Source organism: Pseudonaja textilis, chromosome 3, assembly GCF_049901715.1.
Source record: "Pseudonaja textilis isolate UNSWEBS1 chromosome 3, rPseTex1.2, whole genome shotgun sequence".
Classification (NCBI taxonomy): Eukaryota; Metazoa; Chordata; class Lepidosauria; order Squamata; family Elapidae; genus Pseudonaja; species Pseudonaja textilis.
The window spans coordinates 109,508,814-109,529,820 of record NC_141992.1 but is presented as its reverse complement, the minus strand read 5'-3'; the positions used below and the strand labels follow the sequence as shown (position 1 = coordinate 109,529,820).

The 21,007-nt window shown below is 36.9% G+C and overlaps 1 protein-coding gene across 4 annotated transcripts in view; it reads left to right on the top strand.

The window, feature by feature from the left end:
• The window catches only part of SLC4A9 (solute carrier family 4 member 9), a 43,349-nt gene extending 23,753 nt beyond the window's left edge, over positions 1–19,596 (top strand). The window contains exons 14-22 of one of the 4 annotated variants that reach the window (XR_015743039.1): positions 176–289; positions 8,694–8,855; positions 9,811–9,989; positions 10,335–10,407; positions 11,170–11,238; positions 13,330–13,503; positions 14,559–14,714; positions 15,821–15,924; positions 19,459–19,584. Coding sequence is in view for 2 of the 4 variants with exons in the window: in XM_087930576.1 (XP_087786702.1) it covers positions 176–289; positions 8,694–8,855; positions 9,811–9,989; positions 10,335–10,407; positions 11,170–11,238; positions 13,330–13,503; positions 14,559–14,714; positions 15,821–15,874 (981 nt within the window). In the remaining 2 variants the exon portion in view is untranslated. Of the gene's footprint in view, positions 1–175; positions 290–8,693; positions 8,856–9,810; positions 9,990–10,334; positions 10,408–11,169; positions 11,239–13,329; positions 13,504–14,558; positions 14,715–15,820; positions 17,433–19,458 lie in introns of those variants that run through there. The other 3 variants (XM_087930576.1, XM_087930575.1, XR_015743040.1) reach the window with 3 other exon arrangements.
• Positions 19,597–21,007: the final 1,411 nt, after the last annotated feature.

The following is a 21,007-nucleotide window of genomic DNA, read 5'->3' as shown; positions in this document are numbered from 1 at the left end:
TATCCTGTCAGTGAAAAGAACAGCAGTGACTTGACTCCAGAAGTTGTGGGTGTTCCATTACTGGAGCTTTTTAAAGAGATTTGGCATCCATTTGTCCAGATTGGTAACTAGAGGATATCCAAGATCCTTCCAACTGTGTTATTCTATTCTGTTATTCTGTTATTTCACTTCTTAGGTAAGGAAGCTAGTGGGCGATTTCTCCATTATTCTGGCAATCCTCATCTTCTGTGGAATTGATGCTGCTCTTGGATTAGAGACACCAAAGCTTCTTGTGCCAAACACATTCCAGGTAAGTTCAGTTATATCAATATAAGACAAAAGAGATCTTAGCCCAGCCTTAGAATAGCCTCCTTCAAGCTAATCTCAACTCCTTCATAGTCACTTCCAGTTACTACAGCTTTCTAGGCAACATTACAGAAATGCTTTATGTCTACTTTTGGCAGGCATTTATTGATGTTCTAATTTAACCTACAGCTCAGAGTATTTCAGGTACATGCTTCTATGGAATGTTAGAAATGTGAGCAGATAATATTCTGCTGTGGTTATATAAAATGTAAACAATCTGCCTCGATGTTCCATACTTGTTCAGTTGTCCATACAGACCAATTGGCAATGCAGCTGTTTCTTATGTAATCCCAACAAAACAACTCTGTATGATCATTTTATTGAACTCTGGTAGAAAAAAGTACTTCAATTTAAGTAAGTGTAAAGTAACCCACCCTTGTTAACAAATCCATTATAGAGTCTAAAATAAATAACCATGAAAGAGAAGCTTAGAGAAGATATTGACTGCTCTTCACTGAGTATATATCAGCTGTGAAATGTGTAATTTCTCATTACTTACCCCTATGTCAAAATGATTTATAAACAAGTTAAAAAGCACTTGTCTCAGTACTGATCCTTGAAGTTTACAGTATTAACTTTACAGTATTAACTTCCCTCATTGAGAAGCGGTTTATTTATTTGCTTTTTGCACTTTTAAACAGCAGTCTATAAAAAGACAGGTCCGCTTATTCCATGACTGCTAAGTTTACTCAAGAGCCTATGAAGAAGAACTTTGTCAAAACCTTTTTGAAAATCCAAGTGTACTTGTGTTGCCAGGGCCATCTTTGTTTACATTTCAGTTGATGCTCTCAAAAAACTGAGGCAGGATTTATCTTTGTGGAATACATGATGATTTTCCTTCAAGAAAAATATTCCCTTTATGTGCCTTGTTATTTTTTATTATACAGTAATTTCTACCTATTAACTGGAGCAGACAGTAAACTAATTGGTCTCCAACTTCCTATATCTCCCCTGGGCCCCTTTTTAAAATTGACGGGATATTAACTACATCCCACAATGACATTCCCTTGTGCTGGGCCTGCTTGTTGAAAACCCCCAACTCCACTGAGGTGGAGAAGAGGTACTTTTACTGAGTTTTAAATGATAGCAGCGAAAGCAAGGCAAGATCTGAGCCAAAAGGCGCAAAAGTTACATATTGAAAGTTTCCCCAAATCCCTCCCCCCTAGGGACTCAGCCTGAATGTCCAATCCACGTCCCGCATAGTGTCATGTGGGAGCACATCTTCAGGTGTTTTCATCCATCTGGAGTTCTAGGATTGTTGGCCTTGACTGGGTGTAAACAACTGCATTCAGCAGCACAGCTGTTCTTGAGAGCAAACCTCCTTTTTAGTTCACATGGCTATTCCTTACACTTTCCAAACCCCATTGCCATGCCTCCCCTTCCCCGTTACTATGGCAGCTGATAGCAAGCAAGCATCAAAGGGAAAACCCAGGCTGGAGATCCGGCTGACAGCCAACTTATTTCTTGCTAAGTCAGCAATTTCATATTTGTAATCTTTAGGAATCCTAGAGTGGATGCTATTAGGACCAGATGATTTTCTAGAGTGCATTTTCTCAAGATATCCCAGAGCAGCATTTTGCAAAGTGTGTTGTATGGAACCCTAGGTTTCTCTAAAAACTTGATGAGGTTATTTTATTTTTATTTGTCGATTGTTTACAAGATAATAGGTATAAGTAAAAACATAGTTATGAATACATGGATACATATAAGAAAATAAAAGAAACAATAGGGCAGGGACGGTAGGCACGTTGGTGCACTTATGCACGCCCCCTACAGACCGCTTAGGAAAGGGGTGAGGTCAATAGTAGACAGTCTAAGGTTAAAGTTTTTGGGGTTTGGGAAAAAAAACCACAGAGTCAGGTAGAGCATTCCAGACACTGACCACTCTGTTGCTGAAGTCCTATTTCCTGCAATCAAGTTTGGTGCGATTAACCTTGAGTTTGTATCTATTGTTTGCTCTTGTATTGTTATGGTTGAAGCTGAAATATTCATTGACAGGTAGGACATTGCAATGTATGATTTTATATATTATACTTAGATTGGACTGAAGGCGGCATAGTTCTAGGTTTTCTAGGTCTAGAATTTTGAGTCTGGTGGCATAAGATATTCTACAACAAGAAGAGGTGTGGAGAACTCTTGTGAAATATTTCTGGACTTTCTCAACCGTGTTAATATCAGATACGTAATGTGGATTCCAGACTGATGAATTGTATTTGAGTATTGGTCTAGCAAATGTTTTGTATGCTCTAGTTTTTAGTGTAATATTCCCAGAGAAAAAGCTACATAAGATTAGGTTAACAACTCTTAACGCCTTTTTGGCTATGTAGTTACAGTGGGCTCTAGCACTTAGGTCATTTGAGATGAGTACTCCAAGATTGTTGACAGAGTTTGGATCATCAACAAGGTCTTGACTGTTCAGCTTGTATTTTATTTTCTGATATTTTTTTGCCAATATGTAGGACAGAGCATTTATTTGTTGAGATTTGAAGTTGCCATTTGTTTGACCATTCTGATACATAGTCAAGGTCTTTTTGAAGGGTAGCAGTATTGTCTGTGGTGTTGAATAGCTTTATATCATCAGTGAAGAAAACGCAGTTGCTCTTGGTATGATCACAGAGGTCATTAATGTAGAATATGAAGAGAGTTGGTCCTAAAACACTACCTTGGGGGACACCACTGTTGACAGGTACAGAATTTGATAGGACGCTCCCAATTTTGACCATTTGTTGTCTGTTTGACAGGAATGCTTCTATCCAGTAATGCAGGTGTCCAGAGATAACGTTTTAGGAGTAGTTTGTCATGTACCACTGAATCAAAGGCTTTACAGAAGTCTATGTAGATTGCATCTATTGCTTTGCCCTGATCGAGTTGCGTAGTCCATATGTTTTTGCAGTGTAAGAGTTGCAGATTACAGGATAGTTTTTTTCCTAAAACCAAATTGTTTATTAGAGAGTAGGTTGTTTGTTTCTAAGTGGAGGATGATGGATTGGTTAATAATTGATTCCATGACTTTACAGGTGACGCAGCATAAAGAGATTGGTTTGTAATTTTCAACTAGGCTGGGGTCTCCCTTTTTGAAGATGGGGATGACCATGGCTTGTGACCATAGTTTTTGCAAGGAGCTGGTCCTGAAAGATTTTTCAAAGATTATGCTTAGAGGTTCGGCTATGGTAGTGGGTAGCTTTTTTAAGAAATAGGCACATATTCCGTTCGGTCCAATAGATAGAAGTGGTTTTAGATTGCGTGGCGCTTTTTCAACAATGTCTTCTGTAAAATCGATATGTATTAGATCATTGTAGTTGTCTGTGGTTCGACTAGGAAATACTGGGCATGATCCATCGCTGTTTACAAATACTGAGCCAAAGAAAGAGGTTGGCTTTAATAGTGTCGTTGTTGCAGTCTTTACATTAGGTCCTTTCAGGGGTGGGATGGACCTTGAGTCTTTTAGTTTGTTGTTTATAAAATTGTAGAAAGCATGGGTGGAATTGGTGTATAGAAGGTTTTCTTCTTGTTTAATGCGATAATTGGTACATTCAGTTTTTATTTGGTAGCATAAATTTTTGTATCGGCTTTTGAAGTTGGCAACGTGACCAGATTTGTTTTTCTGCCCAAGTTTTTTCTTTTTGGATTGAGGCTTCCTTATTGTTTAATTTGTTTTTTCTGGTTTTGGGAGTTGTTAATGGTACATATAGTTTGATGACTCTTTTGACTTCAAGTAAAAATATGTTGTAATGGTCTTCTACAGTATTGCATCCAGAGAATAGAAATTGCCAATCAAGGGATAAGAGATCATTGTTTATAAGATCATAGTTGCCTTTTTTGAAGTTATAATTGGGGATTCTGTCATTGTGATGATTTTTGTGTGGACATATGTTGAGACAAAAGTCAATCATGTTGTGGTCACTGTTGGAAAAGGGTCTTTAATTTGTATTCTGTAAATTGAATTCCAACTATTGCAGAAGATGAGATTGAGGCAGTTGTTAAGTCTAGTGTTGTTGGTTACTAGTTGTTCTAGTCCCAGATTTGTTACTGCATTGTAGAAGATTGCATGTGCGGGTTCAGTTGTACATTCGTTAAGGGTCCAGTTAATATGAGGTAGATTGAAGTCACCAAGGAAGATAAAAGCATGTGGACAGGATGCTGCCCATGTTAGTAGTGTATTTAGCTTGTTTGCATGTTCGATGTCATAATCAGGGGCATAATCAGGTTCGTGACAAATTGATATATGGGCGTGGTGTTAACTTGCCCCATGATATTTGGCTTTTAACAGGAAGATGATTTTGTTATAGGATCATATATTCAATCTCAGAGTATAGCTAAGTGATTTTTGCCTCAACAAATAACTCAATAATGGAAGCAACTGTTTTCTATCTGCTTTGTTATGGCATATTTTCCAAGCACATTCAAAGCCACATCCATTCACATGCACACAATATAGCTACAAAAAAGGAAAGTGGTGGGGGGAGAGAGAGAGCAAGGGACCAAGACTTTCTTTTCTACTGGTCATGTGGATAAAGGAGAGTTGGAAGATTTCAAGAGCTCCTTAGGGGAGAAATTCAACATTTCAACACCATGTTTTATCTTTTATATTATTCACAAATCATGGAATCTATGCTGATTGTTACTACAAATATCAAGTTTCAAACTTTGTTCTGGCCATATATCTTTCCTTCCTATACTGATATATCAGCTCCTTAAGGTAAAATATATTGGATTAGGGTTAGGCTTGTAATCATAGGGTTAGGCTTTTTAATCATAGTTGACTTTAAATTACTGTTTTGTTGACCAGGATGATCTATCATATGACTTTGGTATTAATGAGGCATCTGCTGCTTTTAACATTTTGGACCATCAAATATTCTTATCTTACAGTTTTCTTTAGTATTGTTTTTGCAGTGTTCTCAACCGTATCTATTTGCCTGATGTTTTCTTTCTTTGGATTTAAAGATATCATTGTCTTATTTTGAATTAGATTTTAACTAATCTCTAATGTTAATGCCTTGTATGATCTTTCCCTGTAACCCGTTTTAGTACTCATTAAAGCCTTAACTGAAGGGATATCTAGATACAATGAGTTAACAATTTCAACTATTAAGTAATTACTAATCCAAGACTAATGTAAATGTAGGAAAACTGAGGTATAGATCTTCACTCCATCGGGGCCCCTTTGCAATCTGATATTCAAACTGATAGATAGTTATGCTATTCATGTGGAGTGGAGGCTTACATACTGTATGAAAGTAAATGTTTTGAGACCAGAGTCACCTTTAGTCTTCTTGGATATGTTTCTTAGATGAAGCCATGACACAGTCTGAAGAAGGTATCTATGGTAAAAGTGTCAGAAGTCAGTAATTGGGCTACCATATCTGGCCTGCAAAATCCAGAAAGCCTCTAGATTCATAAAAATTTCTGTGGTTATTCAGCAATCACCTGAATGTTATCAGCCCCAATATGGTAGCCCTACATATAATTATATTTTGTGCCAAGTCTTATAAGCTGCTGACATCAGCTAAGTAATTATTTGTTATCCCAACCTTAATTCTGTTTGAAGTTATGCCCTGTGACTCTTGCTGACATGTCTTTTACCTTTATAGTTTAATATGTGCATTTACCTGATTTTTGATCTTTTTAAATGTACAACTTTGGTAATAGAATAATACAAATGCAGCTAATACATTTTATAACTAACTATTTCTTCTTTTTTCCTCTTAAAATTAAGAGAGATTTCCTAATCCTGAACCAAAACGATCGATACATCATTGTACTTTGTATGTAAAGTGTATGCTTTATATTTTATAAATATAAAATACACTCACACATACACTTATTAGGTACACATATTATTATATACAAAGTATATTTCTATTAATTATAAAGTACATAAAGTTATTTACTGGGGACATGAAGTGTACACAAAACAAATGCATTTATCAAACAATTCCATTTTTGAAAAATCAGGTAACCATAATAATTATCCATAAAATGAAAAACTTCCGGTTTGCAGGGTTTCGGCGGCAGGCAGGAATCCGTGATTGTGCGCAGTTTTTGCCTGGGCTCGCCGCTGGAGTGTCCCGAGCCAGTCTGGCTCCGGGGCTAAGCCACCCCGTAGAGGTGGTAACGAGGGGGGAGATCCCAGCAGGGTCGAGGAAAGCCACATCTTTCCTCCCCAGCTGGCTAAACTCCCTTTCCCGAAGGCGAATGAGCAGCAGTCAGAAATGGCCGCCTCAAAGAAGCACTCATCCGGAAAAGAAAGTGCAGGAGGAAGTTAAGAAGTGAAAGTTTTGGCTGACCGAGATAAGAAGCAACAATCAAGGTATCTTGGAATTTAAATTTTAAAAAAGACACATCGCTCCCAAAGAAGATTCGGAAGTAGTGAATAAAAGTGAAAAGGGAAAGGTTTTTTTTTTTCACTCTCCTTCCTTACGTTGACAGTGAACAGAGATGAATGAGAAATCGGAAAAACCCACTTTGGCATCAAGAGGTAATTAAACTGGATAATTAAATGTCAAGGCGACAATAAGGATTTCTGAACATTAAAATTTTTATTTATTTTTGCTGTAAGAGGGAAGGGAGAGGAAAAGAATAAGAGTAGGATTTAGAAGGAGGAGACTGCCTGGAATTTAAAAGAATCTGATTAAATCCTAACAAGACTTCTAAAAGATACATCTTAACTGGAACTTTGTAACTAAATAGTAACCCCAGGAAGAGAAAGTGAAAAAAGAAGAAAGTGTTAAAAGAAACAGCTTGTGTGTATTTGGATTGCTTGGTGACTTTGGGACTTTTGGAAATTATATTTGAATGACTAAAAACACTTGGGTGGTTGTTTGAAATTTTTTTTACGATGACATCACTTGTGGAGGAACTGAAAATGGAATTTAAAAAATATAAAGAAGAGGAACAAGAAGGGAAGGGCTCTCTTGGCTCCATTTTTCAATTCTTAGAAATGGCGATTTGTACCTATGAGAAACTACAAGAAAAGACTGCACAACAAGAAGATTGGGACAAAGAAGAATCCATCTTTGATGAAGTAATTTTACTTAGGGAAGAAGGGGGAAAGGGAGGAAAGAGAATGGAGACTTTAAGACCCCAAAAAACAACCAAAAAAGGGAAAAATAAGGTGAAAAGTGAATATAATGGTAGAAAGCAACAGAAAAGGGGCACACAGAAGAGGGAAATGGAGGTGGAGAGACAAGGGGGTAAAAAGGGCAGAGAGAAGAAGCAAGGGAGGAAGGAAGGGAAGAGAAGCTACAAAGGTGTGGAGCAAGATGTAAAGAAACAGGACTTATTTAGAGATAATGGGTAAAAATTTAACTGAAAAAGTGATTCTGCAAAGGTATGTAAGATTGTATTGTTATATTTGTATTAGAAATAATGTTAGAAAATTGGAAACAACATATGATTAAAAAGTGGGATAAAATACTCAGTGTAATTCAGTGAAACTTTTGTGAACAAAATAAATGAAATGAAATAAATGAGAGAATTGAACTAGGAAGGAATGGGAACATTTTAATGATATAATGTTTTAAAATATGACTGAAGTGGGGGTGGGGGAAGTAACTATGGGAAGTTTATGTGTTCCCATAGAAGTATGATACTTATTTGAAATAATGTGTAAAATGTTTAAGATTTAAATGAATACTAATATTAATAATAGATTTGAATTGGTATGGATTGTTGTTTTAATTATATTATATATTTATAATTTTTTCTCTTTTTAAAATATAGTGTGTAACTTTAGAATGTACTAAGCAGAATCCGAATGGAAGTTATGTATTATACTAAGTGTTATAAATTTAGGGAAAAGATATAAAGGCGTCATACTCCAATCAGTGATTACAGGAGAAATTTTGTTTAATGAGAAAAGATAATAGACAGCTGGAAACAGGACAGACAAAGAATTTAAGTATAATGATCTGAATTGAGATGAAATAAATAAAATAAAATTAAGAAAGTTAAAAGAGAGGAGAAGCTATATAGAAAATGTAGAATGGTAATAAGATATGGAATGGTATATAAAACGAACATGAATTTGAATTTGTATCTGTACGAAGAGATGTAACCCGGGATCAAGCTGCTTTCAAAAAAGATGTTTTATGTTTTTATGTTTTATGTTTTGTTTGTTTATGTTTGTTTTTAAAAAATCAATAAAACTTAAAAAAAAATTATCCCACTACAATTTAATCAGCTGGAACTATCACTCAGCCTTGATAGTTTCTTTCTTGATTAGACAAGAATTAAGATGAAAATATGCTTTGCCAAATACTTTAAGAGGCAATGCTTATCTATCTGCTATCTACCCCCAACTCATCCTATGGCTTGCTAACCTTTTCCAATTATTCCCTCTGCAGCCTACAAATCCCAAGCGAGACTGGCTTGTATTTCCATTTGGAGCAAATCCCTGGTGGATATATTTAGTGTCTTCAGTACCTGCCATTCTAGTTACCATCCTCATCTTCATGGATCAACAGATAACAGCTGTCATTCTCAATCGCAAGGAATATAAACTGCAGGTCAGTATTTGTTGGGCTGTATAATGTAGTAATGCTTTAGTTTATTGTAAAATCTCTCTAAAACATACATATATTGAACCATAAACTGAGGAACACTGGAATAATTGTTGAAACTAAACTTGTGTTTCAAAGATAATTATGTAATAGAAACAGGTTTTTAAAGCCAAGTAAGCTTATACGGCATGTTTTCGTATAATCTGGACCCAAGCTTTAAAGGGTTTTATAGAGCATACTGGAAATTGTTTTAAAAGGGGCTGCATGCTTCATCCATTCTGTCTTCCAAGCTTATTTATTCTTAAAAGGAGGAATAAACTTTGCATATTGCAGATTGTTCATTTTTCTCTCTTTGTGTTGTTTTTCACTACGGTAGTTGCTGGTGTGAAGAAACCCTTATTTCTAAAGGCAAATATTGGAAGAAAGCAAGAAGATAAAGCATTAGTTACCAAAGCAGGAAACACAAATAAATACTTCTTCAAATTTAGTAGACAATATTTAGCAATAGCACTTAGATTTATATACCACTTCACAGTGCTTTACAGCCCTCTCTAAGCGGGTTAGAGTGTCAGCATATTGCCCCCAACAACCTGGGTCCTCATTTTACCAACCTTGGAAGGATGGAAGGCTGAGTCAACCTTGAGCCAGTGAGATTCTGCAGGCAGCCAGCAGTCAGCAGAAGTAGCCTGCAGTACTGCATTCTAACCACTGTGCCATCAGGCTTCATACAAAATTTCCTAGTACCATTTGCAACATTTTCTGTTTTATATACGAAATCTTACATAAAATTCTCTAACCCTGGTAGTGAAATTCTGGAAACATACTCAATTATACAAGTCACACAACTTATTAAAATGTTATCATTCCAATCAGTTAAAGAAGACATAGTCTAAAATAGAACACTTTACAATGCATTATCCAGCCCACATCTCTTAGTGCTATCTCCAATATTCTCTTCCAGAAAGGGGCAGGATTTCATCTAGATTTCCTCTGTGTTTCCCTACTGATGATTGTTACATCGTTTATGGGCTTGCCCTGGTATGTGTCTGCCACAGTCATATCTCTGGCGCATATGGACAGCCTTAAGAAAGAAAGCACTACTAATGCTCCAGGAGAACAGCCGAAGTTCCTTGGAATCAGGTATTAGAAACAGATCACACTTTTAAGGATTCAAAAATGGAGTAATTATTATCTGTCACTGAATCTCTTTCATCTACACGAGCCTTCTCCAACATGGAAATATATACAACATTCAAAATCAATATTCCTGCAGGCTATGCTCACTTTGGGATTTGAAGTTTTAACACAGCACATTTGAAGAACACCAAATTAGGGAAGACCATATTAAATAGTAGGAAATGATGGATTGATGCTTTGAGTGGGATTGGTAGATGACTGATTTAGGAAGATTGGGATTGATTTATGACATGGGATTAATAAATGGCTGAAATATGAAGGCCTAATTTAGAAATACTCTTCTTACAGGGAACAAAGAGTTACAGGATTGATGGTCTTTATTCTCACAGGATTGTCTGTGTTTCTTGCTCCTGTGCTCAAGGTGATTTTTTAAAAAGTATTCATATAACTATGTGATACATAGATTTGTTGTTTTATTTCCCACTGTTCATGTGAAGCTTTGATTTTGTTGTCTAAAATATTTTGGTAGCAAACTGAATTCAGCTATCTGAATTTCAGTCTAATGTATTGCTGGAAAATATTAGAACAGAAAGGGACTGGCTGTGGGATTTGTTCTCATTTTTGTGTACTTAAGAGTGGAAAATACAGGCCTCCCAGATGTGTGATTGTGACTGTATGATTTCTCTTTGGAGAGATGGTTCCACTGCATGCTGCATTGAGCAGAACCCTGTTCTTCAAGCACTGTACTTTTGGGTGCAGAGAAGGGCAACATAAATCAGCAGGAACCTGGAAATACAATATTACAGATATTAACAGAAAATACTACACAGGATGCACCCTGGGGGTGTGTGGGACTTGGAAATCATGTGGATTTCCTTAAAATAAGCCATGACATAATATAACCTTTTTATCCCTCTCGGCTTTGAAAAATTAAGAGAAGGTAGACTGAATAGACCATTTTGATAGCCAAACTGTTACAGAGAAAGATTACCACAGGGAAGGGAAAATTACCTGAAGAGATGTCACTAAAAAGAAGGCAAAAATGTTTAGTATCCCCAGAGTGAAGGACTTGAATCAATTCATTGTAAAGCAAACATTGAAGTGATGTTTTACTGACCTTAAAGACAGTATTTTGTGACTCATACTTCAAATGTGATTACTTTTCTTTCTTTCATATCCCAAGTTTATCCCAATGCCTGTGCTGTATGGCATTTTCTTTTATATGGGTATATCCGCACTTAGCAGTATTCAGGTGAGTGCAAAGAAATTGTAGAAATACATTCTGCAGGGTTGGGGAGGGTGGTAGTGTGACTTTTGATGAAGTTTAATTCAATCAGCAGAGTATGTAGTATTTTCCAAGACATATAGTCTGAATAATGTGGACTATCTATAATTAAGATCTCCTTGGTGTTTGTGTACTCATTTTCAAGAAGTTGTGTGAGTTGTGTGAGTTTTGTTTACTTGTTTGTTTGGTGCCTTTGAATCAATTTTAAAAACAGATCATGCCAAACCAATCTTATTTCATTCTTCAACATAGTGACTAAATTAATAGACCAGTGAAGTACTGTGGGCATAATATACTTAGAGACTTCAGCAAGGCATTTGACAAAATAGACCACAACCTACTTCTTGGTAAGCTAGAAAAAAGTGGGATAGATAGCATCACCACCAGATGGATTCGTAACTGGCTGACAAACCATACTCAACGAGTAGTCCTTAATAGGTCAACATCTACATGGAGGGAAGTAAGCAGTGGGGTACCACAAGGTTCCATCTTAGGCCCAGTACTCTTCAATATGTTCATAAATGACTTAGATGAGGGAATAGAAGGGGAACTTATCAAATTTGTGGATGATACTAAGCTGTCAGGTGGATCTTGATAGACTTGAACACTGGGCCCTATCTAACAAAATGAAATTCAATGTAGAGAAAAGTAAAGTCCTACACTTGGAGTCTTAGTGGACATCCAATTAAATATGAGCTAACAGTGTGCAGCAGCAGCCAAAAAAGCCAATGCAATCCTAAGCTGCATTAACAGATGGATACAATCAAGATCAAGTGAGGTACTAATACCACTCTGTAAAGTGTTACTAAGACCACATCTAGAGTACTGCATCCAGTTTTGTTCACCACATTATAAAAAAGATGTTGAGACTCTAGAAAAAGTTCAGAGACGAGCAACCAGGATGATTAGGGAACTGCAGACTAAAACATATAAAGAACAGTTACAGGAACTGGGCATGGCTAGTCTAGTGAAGAGAAGGACCAGGAGAGATATGATAGCAGTGTTCCAATATTTGAGGGGCTGCCACAGAGAGAAAGGGGTCAAGCTATTTTCTAAAGCATCTGAAGGCCAGACAAGGAATAATGGATGGAAGCTCATCAAGGAGAGATTCAACTTAGAAATAATGAGAAATTTTCTGACAGTGAGAACAATCAACCAATAGAACAGCTTGCCTTCGGAAGTTATGGGAGCTTCACCACTATAAGCTTTCAAGAAGAGATTGGACTGCCATTTGTCAGAAATGGTGTAGGGTCTCCTGCTTGGGTGGGGGGTTGGACTAGATTACCTACAAGGTCCCTTCCAACTGTAATCGGACTCCTGGCCACTCTCTGGATTAGTCCCTGTGCTTTTCTTGGCAAGATTTTCAAAAGTAGTTTGCCATTGTCTTTTTTCTACGCCTGAGAGGGAGCGACTAACCCAAGGTCACATGGGTGGCTATATGCCCAAGGCCAGATTAGAGTCACAGTCTCTGGTTTCTAGCCTGCTGATTTAACCACCACAAAGAAGTCCACAGTGCTAATAAAGCAGAAGATAAATGCATGCAAGAGGTGCTTTTAAAAGTAAAGCTGGAGGTCAGAGCATTCCTAATATGTAAGGAGGAGAACCAGATCAGCCATTGATTCACTTATTATTCCAGATCTGTAATTTCAATTGTGAAATGCAGAGCAAGCCATGCTTAGCCAAGCAACCCTGAAATGTATTGGAAATTCTCTTTTAACATCTTAGAGCTAATCTAAGTAACCCAATTCCAGGGAGAGGTGGAATATTCATTCATTTATTTTCCTATGCCTCACTCTGAGTGGCTTATAGATCTCCCAAAATGGTAATATCATTAAAACATAACAATACATAATAAGTAATAAGCAATGTGTAATATTGCTCATGCTGATGAACCATTGTAACCATTCACATCAAAAGAGACTCAAAGGACTCCTTCAGCTCCGAGGAGCCCCTTGAAATAACTTGGGCAGGGCCAATCTGATATCAGAGAGAGAAGTGGGCAGGCACTGATTCCTACTGGGGAGCTTCCACTATATTTTTTGCTTTCATTTTTTCCAGTTCACGGAGAGACTTCAACTCTTGTTGATGCCTGCTAAACACCAGCCAGACTTCATTTATCTACGCCACGTTCCACTATGCCAAGTGCATCTTTACACCTTCATTCAGATCTTCTGCCTTGCTGTCCTGTGGCTCATTAAGTCAACTGCAGCTGCCATTATATTCCCTTTAATGGTAAGAGCCCTTGGACATGAATGTCTTGTAGTATAGCAGGGAATGACTGAATCTGCCCAAGATCTTTTCCTATGTACAGAAAAGCCTTTTATTGTCCATAGCATTCTACCTCTACCTATACAATCCTTAAGTTACACAACCTGGAAAAAAAACTAATTCCACCTAGCCATACCCATTTATGGTCAGTTATTTTCTGAATATGTATCAGATATACTGGTTTTTTTATATACATTAATATTTTACATCAATATTTTGAAATAAACATTCCATTGTTTTAAAATAACTGGTTGCTTTCAACGGTTCTATCAGATTTTTAATTCAAACCTGAATTTTAATCTTGATGTAATTATTATTTTAAAATGTTGTAATTATTTGTCTGATTGTTCATACACATGTTTATATACTGCATATTTCAAAGGATGCAAAGCAGTTTACTGTATAGCAAAAGAAGGAATACAAATGTATAACCAACAACCCCCAACAAATGCAAATAGTAATCAGAATAAACGCCATCCCTAAGGCTGTCCTTCCATGTCTGGTTACCCTACAGTACAAAGCAATCCAAAATAGTTTTCTAAAAGTATTTCAGAAGTATTTTTACTGTGAAGAGCTTTGTGAAGCGCTCTCTCATAGAACCGATAGCGCGCAATTTGGAATCCCACCACTGATAACCAGGACCTCTTCGTGTAAGAGAATGGGAGGAACATCTCTGTATCTACAATTCCCTAACAAAATTTGGCAGTTCTTGTTCTCATTCAAACACCTCTTCAAATTCATATTTTGTGTGAAATCTTTGGCACAATCCCTTAGTTCTCACTCCAAAGCAAACCAGAATGTAAAGACAAATACCCCCATTTGCTCATTCTAATCCCTTGTTAGCTTTGTCTTTGCTTTTGTTCCAGTTCTCTTTTTCATCATTTCAACTGCAAACTTCTTGGACCTTTTAATGCATTTTTATATTCTGTTGTCATGTTGCATATGCAGTAATAACATTATTTAAATTATTAATAATTACAAGCAGACTAATTTTATGTGATGATTATCTCACCATCCAGTTGCTGGCTCTAGTCGGTATTCGGAAGGCAATGGAATATATCTTCTCTCTACAACATCTGAGTTGGTTAGATGATATTATGCCAGAAAAAGAAAAAAAAGAGGAAGAAGAAAAGCTGAAGAGGATACAAGATCAGGATGAGAGTGACAGTGAAGATGTGAGCATGGTTATAGTTTGGTGGATGAACAAGATTGGGAAAGGGCTAAACTGGGTAGTAATTAGACATTCTTTCTGCACCATCACTTCAAAATTCCAGTGTAAACTACTGAAGAAATAAGATGTATAATTTGTTTATGGGCAGACAGTTCCTACCACTCCCAGGCAAATCCTTCAGAAGTCATCTTCAGAATGATGGGAGCTGTAATCCATATTAGCTGGAATTAGCACATTAGCTCAATCCCCATTTTGAGGTCTGAGAAAATTAGTTGATCAATATTGGCAATCATTAAACTGATGGTCGTGGGACTGCAGGGACTAGGTTTCCTTTTATATTTTTGTTGTCATTTACAATACTCAAAAGTGTGTAATGTGCTGTATGTGTAAGAAGTTCTCATTCACAACATGGGTACACATCCTTTGGGGGGATAAAATAGTGGCACTTCTATACCTAGCCTCTTGCAGCCTTCAGTTTTAGCTATCAGAAGATATACTTGCTTGGCTGGTTATCAGCTTGGATTGTGTTTTTATGTTTATCACCCTAACTTTTATCAGCCTTCCTTTCAGGGCCAATATTATTTTGACTTAGCAGAGTAATAGTCATGCCCTTTTTCTGGATAATACTAATCGCTGATGACTAGCTCCAGCTGCTAGGTACTCTTTACTGTTTGCTCCACAAGCAACTCACAAGATATGTCCTTTGTTTCTTACAATTGACAAGATACCGTAACAGAATAACAGAGTTGGAAATGACCTTGGAGGTCTTCTACCCAATTCTCTGCTCAAGTAGTCTCTCTTCTAGCACTGCGCCTGCAGACTGTAGTTTTCAGCAAAGTAGGACTGTTGCAAATCACACTTAGAGAAAAGCTAGCAATTGTCTAGAATGGAGATTAAGAATTTCCAGATGCTACAGAGTGAGGGATAAAAGATCCTCTTTTCAGAAAGGATCCCTCTGTAAGTTGACTTTTTCTCCACTGTACCTTTGTCTCTTTAGAAGTTATAAAATCATTTTCTGAGGGGGTGGAATATATCAAAAGCATGAATGAGAGTACGTATACTGCTTCTCTCCTTCTAATAACTGTTTCTTTGATTTATGTTCATTTTTAGTCTGAACTTATGTACCAAGAAAAAGGACCAGAAATCAATATCTCTGTGAACTAGATAAAGAGATATCCATCAGTTAACAAGCCAAAGATGAACATGGACAGTATGTAAGAATATTTTTTTAAAGAAGGCATAACCTATGGGGAAGTTTAGACTAAATAGAGAATAAGATGTTTACTATGAATATGAAAATCAATCAATTATGGGACTATTCCGGCGGAAGGAACTTCATCCTTAAGAATTCCCATTTCTTGCGATTGCACAACGTAAGAGTTTGGAATATACACAGGAAGAAAAAAAAACCTGGCTGCCATTAAAAGCCTGGTTTTATTCAGGTAGCAAACATCCTGCATTTTACTCTTCGTCACATCCGTTTTGCCAGATTCATTCTTACCTAAAAATATGCTGTTGCCACTGACAATATTGTGTCACTGTGATTGAGGGCAGAACACCCAAGCTCTCAGCTCATGGCACGTAGCAACTTAGCCATAGTGACAACCCCAAGGCATATACAGCTCATATATCTCTGATAAGGCAGACCTCCATTTCTGGCCCAAAGAACAAGGAACATCATTGTTTTATTTTCTCCCTATCATGCATATACAAGCAACTGTTGTTAAGGAATTCCTGTTGATACCATCACTTTCTGAAGCTTGGACATGTTTGTATCTCATAAAGATTGCTCAATAGGCTGAAAAGGTGTCTTTCACTCTGTTATTAGTTGCTGTTATAGGAACAGAATGATAAATTAAGTAAGCATGGCAAAAGACAACTGAGGGGACATGTTGAAGATATTACATAAAGTTGGTTCTTCTTACAGATGCCTTCATCTTGTGGGTATTACCTAATCTGTTTTATAAGCTGCTTGGAAGACCTTTGATCTGGAAGTCATCTTCTAACTACTGAAGAGGATAATAATGATAGCATGCACATGCATTTCCTCGGTTACAGTCCTTACACTGTACATTTAGTATTAAATGACTTTCAGGAAATCATATCCAGTTGCATATTAATTCCCTGATTTTTTCATTGTTGGTTGGTTCAGAGCACGTATCATAAATACAGAATGTGGGGTCCTTGATATGTTGTTTGGAGGTTATATACAGAATATAAACAACAAATACTGAATTCGCAATGAAACAATCAAATCACTTTTCTTCTTTACATACGAAGTTTCAAGCTGTTGCATTTAAATTGTGCTTCTGGGTAGTTGGTGGAGGAGGAGGCAGCATTTTCAGTTGTTTTCATTTACACAATATATGATGGGTCTCATAAAGATGTAAAGCAAAGTTAAATGTTTTAAGAAATTTAAGCGCAAACTGAAAACTGCTTAGTCATTCTGTGACATTGCTTGCACACGCAGTTGAGTATGAGTTAGTTAGGTGTGGATCATGTATTTATTGCTAGTTTATTATATAATCTGAGTTAATCTGTTGATGAACATAATTCATACAGCACGTTAAGTCAGCATCAATGTATGAATCCAATCTGTGTCCTTCAGCTGTATTTTGCTGTGCTATGCCTTTATTTATTCATGAAACAATGGTCATGTCTGGGTTGCCTGCGGTATTTAAAACTCCGTAAAGCTATGCTTAATAAAATTTGTCAAAAGAAATATTGTTGCAAAATTTCTTATTTGTTTCCTAGTATATTTTGAATTCTAGTTCTTCGTAGTTTACCTCATTTTTTTTTTTCTGTTGGAGAAATTCATGGTGATTATCAGAAATGCTTGTTCTGTCCCTTCAGAAATTTGTCTGCTTAAAGTGTTAGCTTTGATTTTTCAGAAAACCTTTCATCTATGGATGATAAATGCAAGCAACACGTTTCTTGCACTGAGTAAGAAAGGCCTATACGAAGCCGTGGTCGAATTCTATTTTGCAGTATATTAAGGATGACTTTGCAAAAAAAAAAAGTAAATTGTGAAAGCTCTTAAAAGTTCTTACAAAAACCAATGTTGATGATGCTTACTTTAATGAATAATTCGTCGTCATCATCAGCTATTCAGTCGTGCCCAACTCCTGGACACTCTATGGATTGGCATTCTCCATGCCGCTGTGTCTCACACCGCCTTCTTCAGATTCTCCACAGTCATCCTGGTGTCATCCTTTATAGTGGCCAATCAGCAGGTGCTAGGGTGGCCCCATCTCCTTTTCCGCTGATCACTCCCAGCATTTGAGTGAGTCAGCTCTCATGAATAATTATAATACATTGAATTCAGTTCTTTTATTCTTCAAAACACAGATCTAGTTAATATTGCAAGGAATAACAAAAAAAAATAATACCCAAAATCATTATTTTAGCAACAGGCTCCCTGAAACCCTTAATTGTAGGATTATGCAGGTGGACCTCAACTCATGATCACAATTGAGCCCAAAATTTCTGTTGCTAAGTGAGATTTTATTTAAGTGAGTTTTACCCCATTTTAAAACCTTTCTTGCCAGTGTTGTTAACTGAATCATTGCCGTTGTTGAGTTAGTAACATGGTTAAGTGAATGTTGTTTTCCCATTGACTTTGCTTATCAAAGGGCTGCAAAAGGTGAGCCCATGAGCCTGGGACACTGCAACCATCATAAACATGAGCCAATTGCCAAGCGTCCAAATTCTGATCACGTGACCTTGGGGATGCTGCAATGGTCATTAAGTGTGAAAAACAGTTGTAAGTCGCTTTTTTCAGTGCTACTATAACTTCAAACATTTGCCAAATTAATGGTTGTAAGTGAGGACTATCTATATTTATGTTCTAAAAACTCTAAAAAACTTTTGTAAATAATCCAAGAAAGTGTGAAGAAGATAGAATGACCCTCTGATCAATTTATTGTTTGTTTTATCAATTTATTGTTTGTTTTGTAACAGCAAAACTAGGAAAAAGCCAACTATTTGTGAAATCCTTAAATACTGTTAATAGGTTTGGATGGGTTGTTGAGTCTGATTTCCATTTATCAGTTCAGGAATCCAAATTGAATCAACCCCAAAAGAGCAAACTGGTTAGATTCCACTTTCTGGGGCATGGACTGAACCACCTCTTCTCTATTACCCCAGAGACTAGAACAAAAATTAAGGTTCTTTGTGAAAGGAAGCGTATCTTGTTGTAACTGGTTCCATTGTCAAATTAGGAACTCTTGCTGTTGTTTTGATTTTATTGTTCATTTTAATAATCACTTTGAATTTGCCTAGCTATAACATACAGTGGTACCTTGGTACTCAACTGCTTTGCAATTAATCAAATTTGGTACTCAACATAGATAAAGAACTAGAAAATGAAGTTCTAAGTGCCAAAAAGTGGTGCAAAAGGATCTATTCAATTAAATCAAGCCTTGCTTTGGCCTCAATAGGTATCAGAGGTAACACATTCCAATGCCTAATGTGCCACTCCCTGAACCAAGGTACAAAATAGTTCATGGGAAAAGGCATGTCAAGAAATGTTGTTAGGCACCATGAGGAAGAAAATAACCATGTCTCAGCCTCCAAGATCTTCTTCCTGACATGTTTAACTGCTTGACTCCTGCTGGCTGCCATGGAAATGGGAGGAGGGATAATTGGGTTTCTTGGGGGATGGGTGCTGGAGGTTGAAGTTGTGTGAACTGTAAAAGATGGGATGCTTTCCTGCTTTCTGTGCAAATGCAGCTACTTATCTTTTCTAGGCCAAGGTCAACCATCTTGACCAGATGTGTGAGATGCCACCTGAAGATGTAACCCACATGACATTATACCCGCCTCAGATTGGATGTCCAGTTTGAACTGTTGGGGGTGGAGACTTGGAATAACTTTCAATATGTAATTTCTGTGCCTTTTGCCTCAGATCTTGTTGTCTTTTTATTGCCATCATTTCATATCAGTAAAAGTACTTTTCTCTATAAAAATGGAGTCTCAATGTTTTCTTTCTTGGATTTTGAATGGAGGCACAGGTGACAGCCATGTAGTCTATGCTATATGTTGTAAAATGACGATAGGGTTATCAGTAATTATGACTTCTTCTATGCTGATGTTTATTAATGCTGTTTTATGATCACTGTGTGGAAATTGTATTTATATTACTGATATAAGCAACTGACTATCATGATTGATAGAAGCATTTGAAATAAATGCCATCTAAATCCACAGCCTTCAAATTTAATCAAGTAGGCAATGACTTGCAAAAGAAAGAAAGACTTGCAAAAGATAGGAAGAAAGTAAACATGAAAACAAGAAAGAAAACAAGAAAAAAAGAAAGAAAGAATGAAAGAACGAAAGAAAAAGACAACTTGCAAAAAAATTATCATAAATTTCTAGACAAGACTCAAAAAAGTTGGATTATGCCCAAGATGGGCCAGGGCAAAGAAAATAAAGGACATGCTGATGTGTTTCCCATCTTCAAAAAAAAAAAAAAAAAACCAGACCCAGGAAACTATAGACAGCCTAACATCAATACTCGTGTAGATACTGGAAAAGATCATAAAAAAACAGATCTGCCAACATCTAGAAATAAGTAAACTAGCAGTCAACATGGGTTTGTTAAAAACAGATCATGTCAAACCAATCTTATTTCATTCTTCAACATAGTGACTAAATTAGTAGGCCAGCGAAATACTGTGGATATAATATACTTAGACTTCAGCAAGGCATTTGACAAAGTAGACCAAAACCTATTTCTTGGTAAGCTAGAAAAAAGTGGGATAGATACCACAAGATGAATTCGTAACTGGCTGACAAATCATACTCAATGAGTAGTCCTTAATGGTCTACATCTACATCTCCTTCCCTATGGAAGTAAGTAAGCAGTGGGATATCATAAGGTTCCATTTTAGGCCCAGTACTCTTCAATATCTTCATAACCAACTTAGATGAGGGAATAGAAGGGGAATTTACCAAATTTGCAGATGATACTAACCTGGCAGGAATAGTTAACACTCTAGATTGGGAGTGTCAAACTCAAGGCCCCTGGGCTAGATCCAGCCTTCAGGGTGCTTAGATCTGGCCTGTGGGGCCATCCAGGAAACAGCAAAGGACCGGCCCACAAGGCCTCTGCCAGCAAAAACAGAATTCGGGGGACCCTAACCAGTGATGGTATGCTACCGGTTTGGCCCGGTTTGGCTGAACCAGTAGTAAAAAGAAAAAAGCCGATGATCAACTGAGAGAAGGAAGAAAAATCGGGACAATCAGCTGAGAGGAAAAAGAAGAGAAAAGCACAGATTCAGCCCTCCCACTCACCCC